The sequence below is a fragment of the Corvus cornix genome, chromosome 3 (assembly GCF_000738735.6).
Source record: "Corvus cornix cornix isolate S_Up_H32 chromosome 3, ASM73873v5, whole genome shotgun sequence".
In the NCBI taxonomy this organism is placed as follows: domain Eukaryota; kingdom Metazoa; phylum Chordata; class Aves; order Passeriformes; family Corvidae; genus Corvus; species Corvus cornix.
The window spans coordinates 12,880,175-12,898,705 of NC_047056.1; the positions used below are offsets into that span (position 1 = coordinate 12,880,175).

The following is an 18,531-nucleotide window of genomic DNA, read 5'->3' on the forward strand; positions in this document are numbered from 1 at the left end:
AGAATCCTCATTTCCCAAAATCACACCCTAAGACAAATTAAGTGATCTTTAGACTGTTCTTCAAGAACTCTGAACTGGCCCCAGTTCCTCCAAAATCACTGACTTTTCCCTTTGTACCTGCTCTCCACCACCTCCTGCCCAGCAACAGCCTACAGAATCAAGGAAATTTACAGCTTCAAATGGAATTGTCAAGTCTTTGGTAAAAAGCCAGCTTGGGAAAATTTTTTCTTGCTTCCCATCTTGTTCACCTACTGAAAACTGAGGGAGTCTTCTTGATTTTGCAAGCTTAGTATGACTAGATGTAGAAGACACTGGCACGTAATATTCATCACTGGAACTCAGCCCAATTAAACATTTTCAGAAGAGCCCATGACAACCCCCAGTTTGACCAGCCACAGACCATCTCCCATCTGCCTTTTAATATACAACTTAAAAAAGTAGACATTGTCCATCTCTTGACACCAATGGACATAGTTGGTAACACTGTTCAGACATTTAAATCAGAAATATTTATTACACTTGGTGCCTAAACCCTGCCCCAAGAACAGCAGACCATTTTAGAATCTAGTGATAATTCTTTTTAAAAACCCCAAACCTTTATAACTCATTAAGGTTGGTGCCAAACTTGGCACTGGGACCAAGGTTTGCCAAACAGCAGCAGCAACAAAGTACAGCTTCAGGATGCCAAGTCAAGGACATTTGAACAGCTCTGCTCAGTATTTTGCTGTAAGATAAATTGAGCAGAACTGTCCTTACTGTACAGAAACCTCTACTGATCTGCCATGGTAGGTTTGCTTTATTACCAGTATTGAAAATAAGTCATGAACATAAAAGTAGCAAGAGAAGAAGTCAGACTGACCACAATTATTTCCCCCCCAAGTCCTTCCTTCTCCCTCCCATGTTCTCTGTGGATACAGAGACCAAAATGTGTATATACCACGTGAGAATGTAAACCACATCATACATTTGAAATTAATTTTATGTAGTTACCATTCATGAATGCACACAGTCCCTGCAGTTACATTCTTTATAAGGTAAGTCTTCACTGTTCTCTACTGGATCTTCTGATGGAGGAACAGAAAGGAGAGGTGGAATCAAGGAGTACGGAATGATCACAGTCACGAAAAATTTGGGGAATTTGATTAGTGAATCTCAGAGAGTCTTCTGTGAGGTTCCAGAAATAAATGGTGGCAACGTGTATATATTGCAATTTTATTTCATTCGCTCAAACAAAACGTTAGCATGTAAGAAATTTAAAATGACACAATATGATAAAAATAGCAGAGAATGAACTGAGAAACTAAAAAGAAGGTAAACCTAAATGCATGAAAAGTCAACATTCATTAGTGAACAGCTTCAGTCTTTGATTGACACTTGATAACTTTAAAACAACGAACTGGAAATCATTATGACTGTCTGAAGAGATTTCAGCACCAGCACTAAGGGTTTTACATTCAGTTGGTTTGCAGTTGACTTGGTAGCCACTTGTCTATAGTGCAGGTTTATCACAGGTCAGATCACAGTGTTGAGGAAAGCAACGCCCTCCTGGCATTAGGAAGGATCCCTTAAACTGCCCTCAGCTTAAGACATCCATTGTACAAAAGCACAGAACCACCACAATATGGTTTTTAAAGAACTTAGTCACCAGTAAGCAAAATAATCGTAGCTTCTGCAGTTCATTTTCAATACTGAAATCTCTGGAAACGGTGCAACTGTCAGTAGGTCAGGAAATGTCTACAGTAATCTTTAATTCAATCCGATTTTCTGGAAAGAACCAGTTCTGCAGGTTGGGATTACAGAAAGTATGTATGTAGAAGCAGCACAAAAAGACAACATCTGTTCCTTTTTCTTTTAAACAGAAATCATGTTAATTGTAGACCAAGGCACAAAACGTTTAGTGCATAAGCCAGTTCCTTGCACAATCTAGAAGTTCAGCCTTTAATTTTGGACCACTTTTAGCCATCCATGCTATTCCACTGTGTAACTCCTGAACCCTCCTAGAAACGAATCAAACGTGATTTCTGACAAGGGTAAACATCCTTACTGCTCAAAAAGTCTGTGTAAAACAAAAAGCTACATCAACAAAGATGAAAATGCCTCCTCTTGTTTTGAGAAAAACAGTACTTGACAAACTTACTATGGATTTTTTTCTTTTTAATGCCTTCAATAAATGCATGCAGAAAAGTGATGTTGTTTCTCCTCTTTAATTAAAAAAAAAAAAAAAATGGAGTTAGGCAATATTTCCACTGTCATCTTCCCTAAGAATCTGAACCTATAAAATCAGGAAATGTTTGAATGGGAGAAAAATTTCTTATTGAAGCCTTTCTGAAGCTGCTAAGTGCTGTTCTGCTCTGGTGTTCAGCACTCAAGACAGTCTGTTACTGAAAGCATCTGTCCGACGAACAGAGCTGTTGGGTACTTGTAAGCAAATCTCTCAAGTTCTAAGTAAACTTTTCTTCTGGATCAGCACAGATCCCAAAGCAAACACTGCTTGGAAAAATGGACAGTGCAAAGGAAAAGGGAACATTTTGATCCATATTCTTTGTCCAAAGCACTACAGAGCCAATTTGCAGAATTTCTATGCCACTGAACTTTACCACATTAAGGAACAAAATTAAAAAAATAAGATTGAAAACCCTGGGAAAGAGAGAGGTATCACCTCCCTGAAAAATGATTCTCAAATTGCTGAGCAAAACCAATGGCATATCATTGCTGTTTTTCAGGGTTTGTGTCACGTGGAGCTGTGGGGGATTTTTGTTGGTTTTGTGGTTTTTTTGGAAAGGAGGGTGGCAGATAAACTAGGAGGAGAAGGGGACATTTACTGACATTTACCTGATCGTTCTCAGGTAACTACTGCTGTTCTGTTTCATTAACCAACCAAAAAAAGGAGTCTTGGAAAAGAGTGAAGCAGAGGGTCATGGTGAAAAGGTGAAGGACAACGCACTTACACAGGGGCATCCTCAGCAACTCAGGTGCCCACAACGTTTTCTCTCTCGCCGAGAAACGAGTTCGGTTCACCTGGGAGTTTCAGAACCATTACTGGAAGTATTACTGAATTTCAAATAGAAAACTGAAAAAAGATACAAAAGGATCAAGTACCTGGTTCCATTAACATGGTTACTGATAAAAGTCATGTTTTCCTCATTATTACACATGCATGTAAGATGAAGAAAAAGTGTAGAAAGTAATAAAAATGTGTCACCTTCCCCCTCCCTCTTCCCACATCTTTCTGGGCATAAATTAAGCCTTACAAATGAAAAGGCTACTCTGTGACATGCAAGTTTTCTTTTAATTAAAAAGCTGGCTGTGTTGTGTTACATTACAAAATGTCCACATGCATAAATCTAAAAAAAGCCCCAAAATCTACTGTAAATCTACAACATACTAATGATTTACATTTGACTGCTGACTCGCATTATGTAGAAGTCTTAGATTTGGTAAAGCATCGTAACAATGTAGGAAGGCATCTACATCTTTAAACTCTGGACTGTATTTGCTTTTTTTTTTTTTTTGTTTTCCTAGAAAATTGCATGAAGGCTAACTAGAGAGGCTTCCTATCATAAAATTCCAAAATCTTGATATGTCATCACCGTCTAAGTCATCCTTACTTACAAATATTGCCCTTTAAAAGCACGCGTCTCTAATTGCTCCTTGCTTTGTGAACCAGACCTCTACACATCTGATCTCTTAAATTACTCGTGGAAATACCAGATATGATAGGAAGACAAACCTGAGATACATTTGAAGTACAACAGTATAACTTGCTAACTCCTTCATTAATAAAGAAAACCTCTCTGAAAAGCCTTCCCAAGCTTTTCCCTGTTTTTTTTTTTTTGTCTTAACAACAAATTCTGAAACATGTGCAATTTTATCTTGACATGAGTAGACTTCAAAGCACTGTGATCTTGTCTGATAGATGTAGGAATTTCTGCATAATCATTACAGTAACTTCAAGAGTCTTTTCCACCCTGCTGTAAAGGTCAGAAAAAAGCTGCAAACTAGGAGGGGAATAGCATTATCACCAGAGTGATGTCTGAAGCTTTTCAGAATAGGTTGTTTCTCCCTCCTTCCAAGTGTCTGTCTGTCTGTCTCCGTTTTCTTCTAACAGCTCACAAAACGTAGTCAGTTTTATATCAAGTTAAAGAGTCACATCGGCTTAGTACGAGTCTTTCTATGCAGTATTGGACTTGCTGAGTTCCTGCCTGATAGCTGCAGAGAAAGAGAAAGAGAGAGAGAGAGAGAGAGAGAGAGAGAGAGAGAGAGAGAGAGAGTTAGCAGATCAAACAGAGTCAGTGCAGGAAGCTGGAACACACAACTGACCCCCCAAAGCTCACCCTGCTCTGACAATGTGAATAACCAACAGCTGAGGCAGCCCCATGTGGCTTCAGACAAGTGGCATTATCCACCAGACAGACACTACCCTTTTTCTTCCTGTAAACTTCATGTTAAAAATCTTCATTTTTAGTTCCCACCTCCAGCAAGCCTGTGGCCTTACCTGGTGACAACCAGCACTGCTGGGATTAGCAAGCAGCATATGTGGGGCTCATTTATTTGAATTTTCTTTGTTTAAGAGCAGCCTCAGGGCCCTGTTTGCACTGCACTGTTCCGAAAGGCTGTGGTAGAACACAGCACAAAAAAATACAGGGAAAAGGACTACATTCTCTGTAGTCCCAAACCAGCCAGATATTTCTACATCACTTGATGACATTCAGTATTTTATCAGCAGTGGTATTAGATTAATATGACTTTTTTCCCTCCCTATACTTTATTTTGGTACATTCCATTAAGCCAATTAAAAACAAAAAGGCCCACCAAGGTAGTAAATCATACAGAGAGCTCTGTTTAATTCCTCACAGGTGGTCCTTTAAGATTATGCTTTCTCAATGACTTCCCTTAACTACAGAAGAGTACACAGGAAAATAACTTCTGTTAAAATAAAAATGAAAACCATGAGAATTCTTTTCTTTGACTCTTGTGTTACAGATCAAAGAGGTGACTGAAGGCTAGAAGCCCAGTTCTACTCTGAGTATTACTAGTTTTGAAATACATACCTCAACAGCTCTGGATTATTTCAAAATAACCCACCTACCACCACATGACACTAAGGATAACTTCAAATCACTCAAATGTGGCATCACTTCAACCACTCTTAAAGGTCCCTACTTGGTGTCAATGTTCTACTGAAACAAAGCCCCCAGGAGAGAAATCACTGAAGCACATCAGTTGGAACAGCTCTGGCACCAGTGGTTTGCCACCAGACTGAGAAGAAAGCCACTTTTACCAACGAATCACTCTCAGGCTACCAACACATTGTATTTACATTTTAAAGCACCTGCAGCTACTCTAAAACTGAGCAGCAGCAGTGCAAAGAACAATACTTACCATCAATGAGTTCTTCCTTTAATTTCGTTAACTCCTTCCTCATTTCATCTAAAATGTCCTGCAATGTGTCACAGCATAAATAAGAGATTAGCAAACAAATCAGTTTTGCCACCTGTAAACATCTGTGGAGAGAAATCCAGAATTCTCCCACTACAATCCTTCCCATTAATCCTTAACCCTTCTGAAACCCATCTCTCAGCTTCCAAGTTAATCCTCAAAACCTAAGGCATCCCTAGAACATTATTAAGTGCAGGTACAATGAAGAAAAAACCATCCCTAGAAGTCCCACAAATCGATTCCTGTAGAATTTAGGAGGGGAAGGGATAAGAGTAAGAAAGCTTTGCTACAGGTGAAATGGGATGTGGAATGCAAAAGGAGCTAACGAAACACCACAAGCCAAGGAGGTACTCCAAGAAAAAAAACCAAAAGAAAAAAGGGTAATCAAGGTATCAAGGTCCCAGTCCAAGTGGGATGTGAGGGAATGAAGGCAACAGCATGAAATGCTGTCCCTGCTTGCTGCTTTTTCCATCCTTTCCTCTAAGCTCCTTCAGAACCACTCACCAGGCCAGAAGCCACTCTAGAACTGCCTGTGGATCCAGGACCCAATCCAGAACCAACCAGAACTGATCCATAACCCAATCTAAAGCCAACCACTATGTGGGGACACGTTCTAGAAGCAACTAAAAGTTGCTACCAAAGTGAAAGTGGCTCTAGAACCACCCACTGAGCTGGAGCCTGCACCAGAGTCTCCCTCCCCCCTTGGGGATGGGCCCATTGATCCAAACACCACTTGAAGATCCTTCACCTCCAATTCCACAATTCCCACAGGACTCCTCTGCTCTTGGCCTGGATAACTACACAGAAGGCAACATCTCTGGATGCTCTTCCACCACCAAACTAGTGACCACGGGTGCTCACATCTGATATTAAAGCATGGTCATACTTGTTCTGCTAGAGCTGCCCCGAGGGCTTGTTGCGTGTTCGGGTACAGAGAAGAGAAGGAAAGGTTTTCCAGGCAAACTAATTTCCCAGTTCTATCTATAATGTCAACACCATCCTGTGTGTGCTGCCTAATGCAAAAGAAGGGACTTTGTGAGAAACTAATGGGGCTGTCTAAGCCACCATCCCACAGCTCCAGCTTCTAAGAATACTGACACATGCCTGGGCAAAAATAAAGACTAGTGTCACTAAATCATTAAGTTTGGAACTGGCTAGCAAAACAGTCAGAAGTTGGTATTGGACAGCTGCAAGTCCTTACATCCAACTTACAGAGCCATCTTTTTCAAAGCATCATACACATACCTGCTTCAATCTGTCATAATCTAGACCTTCTGACTGTACTCCGTTGGCACTGGGCTGTCCTGTTGGTGTAGATTTTGGTCTGCAGCACAAAAACACATCCATGAGTTACTGGTTGCTCATTGTTACAGGATACATAGGACTCCCCCATCAAAATTGCTGACATTTGTCTACCAAAAACATAGTAATAAATCAGAATGGAAAAAAAATAATGTTGGGAGTGGGAGGGTGGGAAAAAATCAAGCAGACCCAAAATACCACACAGAATAGAAAGCAACAACCAAGAATGTTTTCCACACACTGGAAATATTAATTACCATAAGAGTTATTAGTTCAAAACAAGAACTTTCAAAGCAGCAGACAGATTTCACTGTCAGTGGTTTCTGATTTCTTCATAATGGGCATGAAAAGCTGAATGCCTTCAAATGTCAAGTACCTTCCTTTCTCAACTGCTTACTCATTCAATAGAGGCTCTCCCATGGAAGCACTCCCACTAACTAATGACTGCACGTTGATGCTGACTATGAATGCTGAGCAGTCACCCTGGGGGATTTTCAACAGCTGACAGACTCAAGCAACTCCTCTGCAACCTGAATTATTCCATCAGTTGCTTTCTAAAGCTACTGAAAGCAAATACTGTAACAGCAGCAAGACTTACCAGGTGATACTTGAGAGGAAGTTCTAATGTTTTGGACTATGTCATGTTTGATGTTTGCTTATGCAATACTCTCTTTTAGACATCAAAAACTTGCTGACCCAGATCACCTTGCCTTTTTAACACAAATTCCAAAATAAGTGGGTTTTCTGCCTTCCCATTTCCTTCCTGATCCCCTCTCTCATAGAAGGGGTAATTCAGACTCATGGACTCACTACAGCTATGAGCAGAGACAGAGCCTAGATGCTCACAGCATGAATACCAAAACAGTTCTCCAAAGAGGGAGGAATGTTCTGCTGTTCTTACATACATTTTACATCTTGGCTAGCATTCTCCCTCCATTACCTATGAAACTTCAAGCCAAAAAGAAACTGTTGGTAGAATTCCTGACAGTTCATGCCAAGAGGTTTCCCCAATTTTAGAATTATCACAGTATGCTAACTTTAAGGGAGGGCAGGGTGTACATAAACTAAGCTGGATCCTATTTCATTGCCCTTGTATGTGGCATCACTGAACAAAAAAGCCTGGCCTAAACTCAGTGTGTCCTTTCAAAATTCCTACATAGGAGGAATTCATTTAGCACTGCATTTGTTACCTAAAGGTGCAGCCTTATTTACTGCAGTGGAAGCTGGGCAGGAACAAAAAAAAGACTGTATTTCTTAGTTTGTCTGACAAAATCACTACCTTGAGCTTTGATATGTCTGCCCTTACAAGACAGGAGTTTATCCATGAAGAAATTATCCTATTACACTGGTTTTGTTCAATGAGAGCTGAATCAACCTCACACTCGACTGTCTTGATGACCTTTACAACCTGACAGGACTATTTTCTGACTTGCTAACCAAAGGAGAACACTCAAAATGTGACTCCCAACAGAAAAGGGTGCGCACATGAAAATGTTGGTTTGAAACTTGTTCTTCCCTTGGGATCACAAACCTCAATTGTCACAGCTGTAAAGACTTAAGTCCTCACGGTCTAAATGTAAGTTCCCAGAGAGAAATTGCTAATTACTATTGCTTGAAACACACCAAAATTAAACACAATCCACTGAGTAAGACAGAAGATGAAATATTGAATAACTTGATAGTGAAAGAAGCTGGAAAATAGAATTCACCTTGCAACCACCAGAGAACCCACTGTGTGCACTAATGCTATGAAGGCAAACCACAGCTTAGGATCTTTTACAAAACTCTTTATGTGTTACAGTGCTTAGTTCAGTATGGAAGAATGCCTTGCTCAAAAACATTCATCAGCTGAGATCTTTGGCAACTGCTGTTTCATCAGGTATCTGGTATTTAAGAGTTACTTGCAGTTTACACCAGGAATTGTGAGCCCTGACTTACTCCAGGCAGAACAGCTGAGTTTTTCAGATTGTTCATCTATAGATTCTGATACAGCTCTGTTCCCACACACTATGGCATGACAGCATTTACCCAACATGACTGAAAAAAATCCTCTTAAATGCAGCTCCTGGCAACTGGTAACAGGCACCTAGTGCCTGCCTTAATGGAAAAACCCAACCCATAGCATACTTTAATTCTTTTTTAAAAATTAGTTGTGAAGTTTAATGTGTTAATAAAACTACTTCAAAGAAAAGCTCTACACAAACTGACTGCTTCTTTTTCTTCATACCCTTAGAATAAAAAGTCAGCTTTACCCATCATAACTATCTACTGCTGCTATCTGTCAAAAATCTCCACAGGAAAGCTTCTTTATAAACTCTGCCCCTCAGTCTTGAGGATGTTTTCCCTTTTTGCATTCCGAAATACGAGACATTCTTAATTCAAATATTGAAATACTGTAATTAGCAAAATAGACCATTTCTAATCTCAGGAAAGTCTAGCTGTCTTCCTCCCCAAATTATGCTATTTTTTTCCTTTTTCAGCTTGGATGTAGTTGCCGTTAAAAAAAACATTAACTATTGAAATTTAGTGAATAAAACTTCCCAGCCATTTGATCCCAAGATGGCTAAAGAGCTCTCCCGTGTGGTTTTTCATAGCATTGCCTAACAGGACAGTGAGGCAATCCTGACAGTCCCTAACACACCTTAAATCAAGCATGCAAAGTAAAGATTTTATTCATGCCAACATGCAGAATACACCACCCAAGACAAGTAGCTAAAAGGGGAACTTTTCATACAAAAAGCTTAAGTAATCACCACAATGAGTGCCTTAATGAAAAACAAAGCTGGAATTTGACTCAGTAATTCTGAGGGGCTCTGTAACACATTTACCTCTGGAAAGCTCTCATCACCTGAAGGGTTTCAATGTCAGTACTTTATGACTACTAGAGAGTGAAACTTAAATCTCCAGTAAAAAAATACACATAATGTTAACTAACTTGTGAATGTGTTCCGAACAGAAGCATTAATTTACGTTTAAAAAAATCTTTAATCAAAAAGCAGGTGTGAAAACTCACCTGGAAAATTAATTCCTGTTCCTCTGTATATAAACTTACAGTTTTGAAAACCTGCTTCTCAAAACACTGCAAATGGTTCACTAAATGCTGGCATACTCAACAGGAATTTGTCCCTCTGCAGGTGGAGACTGCCAGAAAACCAGTACTTAATATGAATTCATACCTGGTTCTTAAGCCATCTCAATTTGCCTTTGACACCATCTGCTTTTAACCAGTCCAAAAATGGGCTCAACTGGACAAACAAAATGTGAAGTGGAACCTGGTGCACGTGGTGATTACCAACCCATGTAGAAAAAGTCCAACCCTGATCTGGTCAAAGGGGTTATTAGGAAGTCTCAAATCCCAACAGGATGATACCTGTTTAATGAATCATAGAACCTGTTTTCAGAAGCAAGCAGATTTTTCCATGGAGATTCCCGTCTATTAGGGGGAGAAACACTACCTTAAAAAGCTATAACAGGTCTTAATTTTGTTCAGTTTTAGCACCTTAAACACCAAGGGGTTTCACTAGATTCAAGAGTTCTACTTGCATGTTTCAGGAAATACTAAAAAGCCCACAGCTTAAGTCTTTTCAGTTTGCTACAAAAAGAAAAGGCCTGATGTTAGACAGGACACTAACTTATTTTAAAATACTTAGAACATTCATTCTGAATAACAACTGCATTGTCTACCTCTGGGGAAGCTATGAAGAGAACATTTTGCTGACTTGCCAGTTTCTTAAATCTGCTTTGCTTAATCCCTGTAAGTGACTCATATCCTCCCTGCAGAGGTCGGGAGCAGGTTCTCCACCAGGTGAGAGATCCCCCTCTGGCAAACACAGTATTAGTGTTTCAAACAGCAGCTCCCCTTGACTAACTCACTCAAAGAAAGCTACTTTAACAAGCTGCTTGCTGAGAGAGACTTGGCAAATGTATAGAATGAAGAAAAATGCAAGGATATTCAAGAGCTACTTCTTCTAACACCTTCTCTTGCTATGAAATTTTCCTCATCCTGGTAGAGCAACCCATCAACACTGACTAAAAAACTGTACCAGCAGGCCTAAAGTACGTGCTACGGCACCTTCCAGCAGGTTATGACAGCACTGGAAAAGAATATTGACATTAAATAAACACAGAATTCTTCTTTTGGAAGTACTTTTAGAGTATATACCCAGGGAAGCTCACATCAAGTTAAATTCTATCAGCGTTTTCCACTGGAGGAATGAAGACAAAAGCTTGATGGAGAGAGAGTCTCAATACTTCTAAGAGAAACCTCAAAAATCCTCTGTACTCCCCTACGTCAGAAAACATTTTTAAACAGACCTCAGCAACCCCTGAATTTCACCAGCTGGAAAAAGATCAGTAAAACTGGATGCATGAAAGAGTTTACAAGAACCTACGGCTGTGGGGAAAGGTAGAATCAAGACTTCAGAACATTCCAGACTCCCCAAAAGAGTCTGATAATAGACACTTGCCCTACTTATTAATCCCTTTAGCCTCTGGATAAGCAATTTGAGGAAAGTATCTGTAGCCAAAGGGCCAGGTCAGCAGCTGTCTTACACAATACAAACTCTACAATGCTCTTTAGGATTCCTTACACCAATTATTTCTGTGACAAGTTTCCCCTCAACGCCACATTTTGAAGCGGATCAAGCACAAGACCTTGGCTAAAGCAGGTCACACCTACTGGGGAGGAGGGGGAAGAGGGCAGGGCAGAGTCAAGGCCAAAGGCAATGCAGTATTCTGTTACACTGACAGTGGAGCAGGGAGAACATCACCACCAATGGCATCTTGCTTTTTGACAAAAAACAAAGCAACCAGAACCAAGGCTGCAGACACCTGAAACTCCTGGATTTACTCTGAAAGACAGACAAAGATACTGAGAGTGTTTAGTGTTGCATTTTAGAACTGAAGACCTCAATGGCAACCTCAACTACAAGTGAGGCCACTTAGAGAACAATTGTTTTTAATACCCTGATCACCCAATCTTGTATAGCTTTTTCCAACAGCCAAATTTTGAGAAGAATTCAAGTAATTTCAAACACAGCATTCCCAAGTTGAACACATTCTTTTGTTTTCTCTCAAGAAATTCAGGTAATTTTCTCAGATTATCAGGGGTCAGAGCCCTTTAACCTCTGTATACACAATATACAGGAATTCTAAATGAACCACAAGCCTTCTGCTTAAAGTAAACAACAATTAAATATACCTCCAAAAAATTGCTGAAGCAGCCATTTCACTTACTGAACTGCCTACCAAAACACTCCCTGCCTACCAAAGTTCAGCTGACAAATTACCAAAGACAGGCTGATGCACTGAAGGATGTACAATAGTTCTATGCTCCTTTAGAATGGACTTTCTTAGATTGGTACAAGACAGCTACTGAAAATTGTCACAGAATCAAATCTTACCAAGATGGCTTAAATATCCAGATAGCCATTCTATGACTAGCAAAGAAATAGAAAAGAGAACATCTATTCACTAGATTTACTACTGAATATATGAACTGCAGCACTGAGTTTGGTTTCCCCTTGCAGGAAATTTCAGACTTCAAATAAAGAATTAAACTTCGCTGTAGGCAAATATACACCCTATTAATTCAGGTTATACATCAGCAATTGCTAAAGAAACTTTTTTTGGGTATTGCTTTTGATTTTACTGTCAAAAATTTCACTTATTAGCATCCTCCAACAGTAACTCTTCATTCCTACCTAAACCTGCCAAAAGCAGTTTCACAGCAGCAATTTTAAATGCATACATTTTGATTTTAACAGTATGAAGGTGTTCTTTACTGTTTTAGTCCAGTATCTTCAGCAGCATGTGCAACAACAGCAAATGCAAGGAAAAGACAGCTGGTACAAAAGGGGAGTACCTGGAGATAACAGGGGATTTGCTTCCATTCACTGTATTTGTCCTTTCCCAAGGCTTTCTTGTTAGTTCTGGAAAACAGAGTGAGGAGATTAAAAACTGTCTTTTTCTCTTCGTTGTGTCATTTATGTGAGGAAACTTCAAGCACCTGGCAACTCAAGTCAGCTGCTTGGTGTTTTGCTGGTTTTACTGCATTGCTTTAGTTCTTTCATGTTAAGCTACCTCCTGTTGCATTCATCTGTGAATGCATCAAGTTGTGAGAGCATCTTAAAGTCTCACTGGTCTCCCAGACACTGTAAATGCCATTTGATCCTTAGTCCAGCTGGGAGGAGGTCTGCCCATACTTTATGTATCGGATTGCTTCAGTTGTGAAACACGGAATTCTGGAACTGCAGCCAGTCAGCTTCAAACACCTGAGGAAGGGGTTTTGAAGCTAAAGGAGTTTTCCTAAACTGTTAATGATATAAAATTAATTCAGTGCCAATTCCAGTGAAGTGACAGCAGGTATGATACAACCTGACACAACCAGAATATCTTTCAGCAACAAGGCATTTGTTTTCATTCCTTACAATCTGCACAAGTTAGAACAGTCTTTCTGTAGCGTGGATTGTTATTATTTGCCATCATTACTTACTCAGGACTTCAATGTGCCACTGATCTTATCAGTTTTCATTTCAGATTTGGAGTTTGTTTGGTCTGTTCCTTTCTTTCATATTGCTCAGCTCTGCTAAGCTGGGCAAGCAGAGAGGCAGAAAGGCCCCTTTGGAGTCTCATATTGACCAGAAAATTCCCTGGCATGCAGCTGGATACTGAGAATATCTAAATTACAGAAGTCTGCCAGCATAGTCTGTGACCCAGCCAAGTACAAGCTGCTTATGCTAGTAATAAGCCTTAAATTTAATTTTATACACCAGTCTTCAGGACATGTCCTGCTACAGGAGTTATTTTAACAGGATTTTAGCTGTATCCACAAAATTGAGAAACTTTGCTATGGCTGCGGCTTGCTCAAGGATGCCAAGCATTCCTCTTAAAACACTTTAAAGACCTGTTCCAGTGATGAGGCTCAGCATTACCAGAGCATCTCACATCAAGGAATGAAGCAAAATTTCTCAGCTGGAAGGAAATGGTCAAATTCTGAATGCATTTGACATTTTAAACAGGTTTGATGAGCTAATCAAACTCATTTATCATCACCAATTAAAGGAACAACTTCCACTGGTTTTAATTTCCCTCTTTTGGGCCTATATTATTAGAAGTGTTCCAAAAGCAGTCCTTTCCCTAAGGCTAATATCCTTTCTGTTTAACAGAATGTGTAGAACAGAACGAAGCAGATTCCGAAGAGAAAAGAAAAAGGGGGGTGGGGGGTGTGAAAAACTTGATCTGTGTGATGTCATTTCTTGCCTTGCAGTCTAACTTCTCTAGACAAGTGCCTGTACCTCAATACTAAGTTTGCCAGCTATTTCCATCTGGACACACAACTCCTAGCACTCTGTTTTATTCCCCAGCCAGGTGTCACCTGCGTTTTGCTCACACTACAGCAGTGGTTTTCAACCTTAAGGCCTGCACATCATCAAGTGGTTGAATCATCTACAGGAGAAGTGTACACATGGGCAAGCAATCAAGAGAGGAAGCTGGAACAGACTGAATTCTGGTATATTCATTATCCAGTTACTTCCCTTCTGCTTCCACTGCCTTTTGGGATGACAAACTGCAGGTTATACAGCACATCCTTCCCCCTTTTACAGGTATGTACTGAGAAAACTGAGGGTACCGGGGAAACTGAGGGTACAACAAGGTACTACTAAAGGACAGGAAAAGAAAGTCTTGAGTGTCTCTTGATAGACAATAATTTACAGTATGAATACATCTGCATGCTGACAATACCTCTTGGCCAACTGCAGAATGTGTAAGTTTTCCTTACTGCCTGACTGCAGCAGAGATGTTGGCTACACAGTTCCAAACTCTGCCTCTTCAGCAGAGGGATCATGGGCAAAGAATTTCAACACTCTGCACTTAGATTCTGCATTCAGTTATGTTCTTTTTATCCACCATCTTATGAACCAGGACTCATTCTACAGCAAAATCCCAGGCTGTAATCATGGGAGAAGAGGCAGGCTCCCAAATTCAGCAGAGCTGATTGAGACTTGTCACTAGATTCCAGCATTACTGTATCCCAGAGTTCACAAACCTGAGCTACTTACCAGGTGTGCTTGTCGAAGAAACCTTAGAAGATGAAGACTCTGATTCTTCCTGATTAAAAGAGAGAAGAGAAGGAATAGAGAGAAAAAAGGGAGGTAGAAAAAAAAATCTTTATAACCTGTTAGATTCACAAGAAAACAGTTTAAATATTTATTTCACTTTTTATATATATTTAAAATGGTTCTGCTCAACTGTATGTAGAAAATGTGCAAGCACTTAACAAAATAGTGATTATATGTGTGTATATAGTTTACACACATAAAGTACTGTATACAGTAAATTATAAATCATCCCTTGTACACCACTGGAATCTCTCTAATAATCCTTGTACTGAGTAATGTGAATTAGATAAAATTTCTCAACTCACAGCTTTATCTTCTTTCTGCTCTGCTTCTGTTGATCCCTTTTCAGCAATTCTTCTCCTGTAAGCAGAGACAAAAGTTACCAAGCTCATCATGGCTTTAAGATGGAAGAATGCTGTTTACTGCAATTAAAGGCTTATACAGCCTCATAGACAGATCATTGAAAATTAGTGTTTTAAGTAGGACTTCCAAAATACCTTCAAAGGCAAAGCTCTCCTGCCAAAGCAACTGAGCAATTTGAAGTCTGCATGCCCTCCCGTACTGCTGCACAAAGGCTTACACAGAAGTACTGGATTACACTCAAATAAAAATGGCTATTCATGAAACATGATCAGGTTCCCAAAGCAACCATGAGCCGCTGTCTATTTGAGCCTCAGCCAGCTGCAAGCAGGCACCCCAAATCCCACCTGTGTGATGACTAAGCAGCTGGAGCAGAGCAGGAACAGCTCCTCACCTCCTGGCCAGCAGGGCACTCATTTCTTCCATCAACCCACTGCCTCCCAAGGGAAGGGGTCCATTTCCACGGCCACCATCTGTTTTAGATGAAGCAGAGCCTCCTCCTCCTCCACTCGAACTGGAGGAGTCTTCACCCTTCAGAGTGCACAAAAAGACAGCAGATGTGCCAAAAGAACGAGAGCTGACTTCATGAAACCAGCAAAGTTCACATGCAAGAAAGACACAACTGCATAAAGAATGGGATGGGCTGGCAGCACATCCTGTAATGCTTTTTTCATAATGAATTAAGCCTAGCCCAGATGTCTTGATACTGCTATCAACCTTGAACAAGGGTTAGAACCAGGGACAGGGATTGCAAAAAGAAAGCCGAGTTATATTTACCCGTGAGACTTTCCTAAGTTTGGCTCCAGCAAGTGCAGCTGCTAGTCCAGTTAGAGGGCGATTATCCTCGGACACGAATCCCGCTGAAAATCCAGAGGCTGGGAGGGGGGGAGCAGGAGGTGGCAGGGGAACGGGAGGAACTTGGCTGGGCAGGGGAGGAGCGGCGGTGGCGGCGGCGGAGGCCCGAAGGTGGGAGTGGAGGAGGTGGTGGTGGGCCAGGAGGAGGTGGGGCTGCTACTGAAGACTGAGCTGGGCCAGGGGGCAGGGGAGGTGGAGGAGGAGGTGCAGGGGGTCCTTGGACAACACCTAGTGTCAAACAGAAAGCAAACAGAATACGTTAAGGATTTAGAAAACAAAGGTCTTCCTTTCACTGAAATGGTGGCTCTTTTGCTCAGGGTATGAAACATTAAAACTGGTAAGATACTGGGCAAGAAAACACTGAATTTCAGCAGGAGAGAAATATTCTTATTCAATGTACTAAGTGTATTACACAGTATGCTGTGAGAGATCAGCCAGTTCCAGAGACATTTACATGAAACCCCTCCAGTCAGGTTCTGTGCTGCAACCAAGAACAACTTTACACCGGGAAACAGGCAAAGAGTCAGGTCAAGCATGAGCATCGTAGCAGGAGGAACAACAGGGTGTGCCCACATGGTGCTAAACAGAGTGACATCTCCCTGTATGAACAAGCACTAACACATCACCCAAACATCTGAACCCCTGAACTGTTTGAGTTCTAATGCTAATTTCTAAGCTGTATGTAAATCTTTCCTTTAAAATAATTCCAGCAATCAACTTTTATAATTTAATACAAACACTAATTAGTGAGTTAGAAGACTGACATATTTCAAGCTGATGGGAAGAAGCTCATCTATTTTTTATCTATCATTCTTTTACTGCTTTATATTCACATTGCTATCCAAAGTGTACTTTGAAAATAGAATATTCTGATGATCACCATGTTATTGTTACAGGAAGAGTTTAAGAAATTGTGACTTAGACAACAGCTGTACCCCTCCACAGATCCTACCCCTGTCTCACCCAAACTGCCATAAGGCAGGAAAAATGCTGCACAACTACCTTAAACAATCTCTAAAGGCAGGAATTTCACATACAGGTCTTTCTGGTTTCCTACTCTGCTAATCACTGCAGAAATTTAAAAGCCTGTTAAACCCTCTTGGCATCACTCACTGTCCAAGCGCACACTTTTATTCCATACTAGAACTGAGGCCATTCATTTTCTTCCCACTCCATCCCAAAGCAGCTCAGATCTTCATTTAAGGCAGGAGGATATAAACAGGATCTATTCTGCATGGCTTATGTGTGATGAAGCCACAGGCTGCTTATCCCCCAGGAGCCCCTCTGCCCACACCTTTAGAGCTACTGCAGAGTTCTGTACAAAGACCTACACCTATTAAATCAACCTCTATCTATTAAATCAATATAAAAGCAGGACTCAGGTTAACAAGGACATTTATGCCCGTGTAAGACGCATTTCTATCATACTAGTGGAGCGTTCATTAAGTGTCACCTGCTTAATCAAACTTTTTGTCCAAAGTTTACCAGCTACACTGGTAAAATACTGCAGAAAGACCTCTCTCTCTATAGACATACACACATATATGTATGTGCACACAGCCATGTATCAAAATACAACCACTGTCCAGAAAGAAATGCTGTAGGTGCCACATACTACTTTCTAAATTTCAATTCTTCCTCACTAAAGGTCATTTACCTGTCCAAAGCCACACAAATGTTCTTCTGTGTTGGCTGCCATTAGGAAACTAATGATGCTGCCTGGTAACACCACTTTCCAAATAAACCAACAGAGCAGGGTTTACCAAGCAAGAATTTGACAACAGCGAGTTCTTAAGAAATTAGAATTTTACTCATGACATGTCACAGAACATCAGCTCCTAGGCACAGAGCTTGTCCATTTCCCTTACCCCAGTCTTCCAAAGGGTGGTTGGCTGTGGCATTAGGATCACTGCAGCTTTGGAAGCACTGCATTAATTCCTGGGGGCAGTTAGGAGCTCTGACACCCACGGGCTCCGCCTGCAGCCCTGCTTAGCGCATTAGTAGCAATAACAGAAAGCCTTACCCTGCTGGGTCGGAGGTTCAACCGGCTGAGAGGCTGCCTGCAAGACTGGCTCAGAAGCAGAGGAGTCTCCCAGCACAGAGTTTAGAGAGTTCTCAACAGAGGCAGGGGTAGCTGCAGAGGGAGAAGGGAGAACACTAGGCTTGGATGAGGGAGTCGAGGCATTCGGGGAGTTGGGAGAAGGAGAAGCTTGAGGTCCAGAGAGTGACAGAGGTGGAAAGGAAGGCAGTGGGGGGGGAGGAGGTGGCAGAGGCGGCGTTGGACCTGAGGTAGAAGGTGAAGGAACCGGATAAGCCAGGTTTTCAGGAAGCCCGTTAGGAGCCGTGGGAGACGTGGACATTTGGGTCACCGGATTGGAAGCCGACACTGGGAGGACAGGTCTCGGGCCAGTAGCTTTGCCTGGTGGACTGCTTATCATTACTGGAGGAGATGGGG

The 18,531-nt window shown here is 41.1% G+C and overlaps 1 protein-coding gene across 1 annotated transcript in view; it reads right to left on the reverse strand.

Moving 5' to 3' along the window:
* Positions 1-1,198: 1,198 nt before the first annotated feature.
* Positions 1,199-18,531, reverse strand: part of ENAH (ENAH actin regulator) — a 90,650-nt gene continuing 73,317 nt past the window's right edge. Inside the window, 12 exon segments of the mRNA XM_039568840.1 lie at positions 1,199-4,209; positions 5,383-5,440; positions 6,685-6,763; positions 10,112-10,174; positions 12,605-12,671; positions 14,802-14,850; positions 15,167-15,221; positions 15,616-15,752; positions 15,999-16,157; positions 16,160-16,185; positions 16,188-16,304; positions 18,100-18,210. Of these exon segments, the coding sequence (XP_039424774.1) occupies positions 4,172-4,209; positions 5,383-5,440; positions 6,685-6,763; positions 10,112-10,174; positions 12,605-12,671; positions 14,802-14,850; positions 15,167-15,221; positions 15,616-15,752; positions 15,999-16,157; positions 16,160-16,185; positions 16,188-16,304; positions 18,100-18,210 (959 nt within the window). The 3' untranslated portion in view covers positions 1,199-4,171.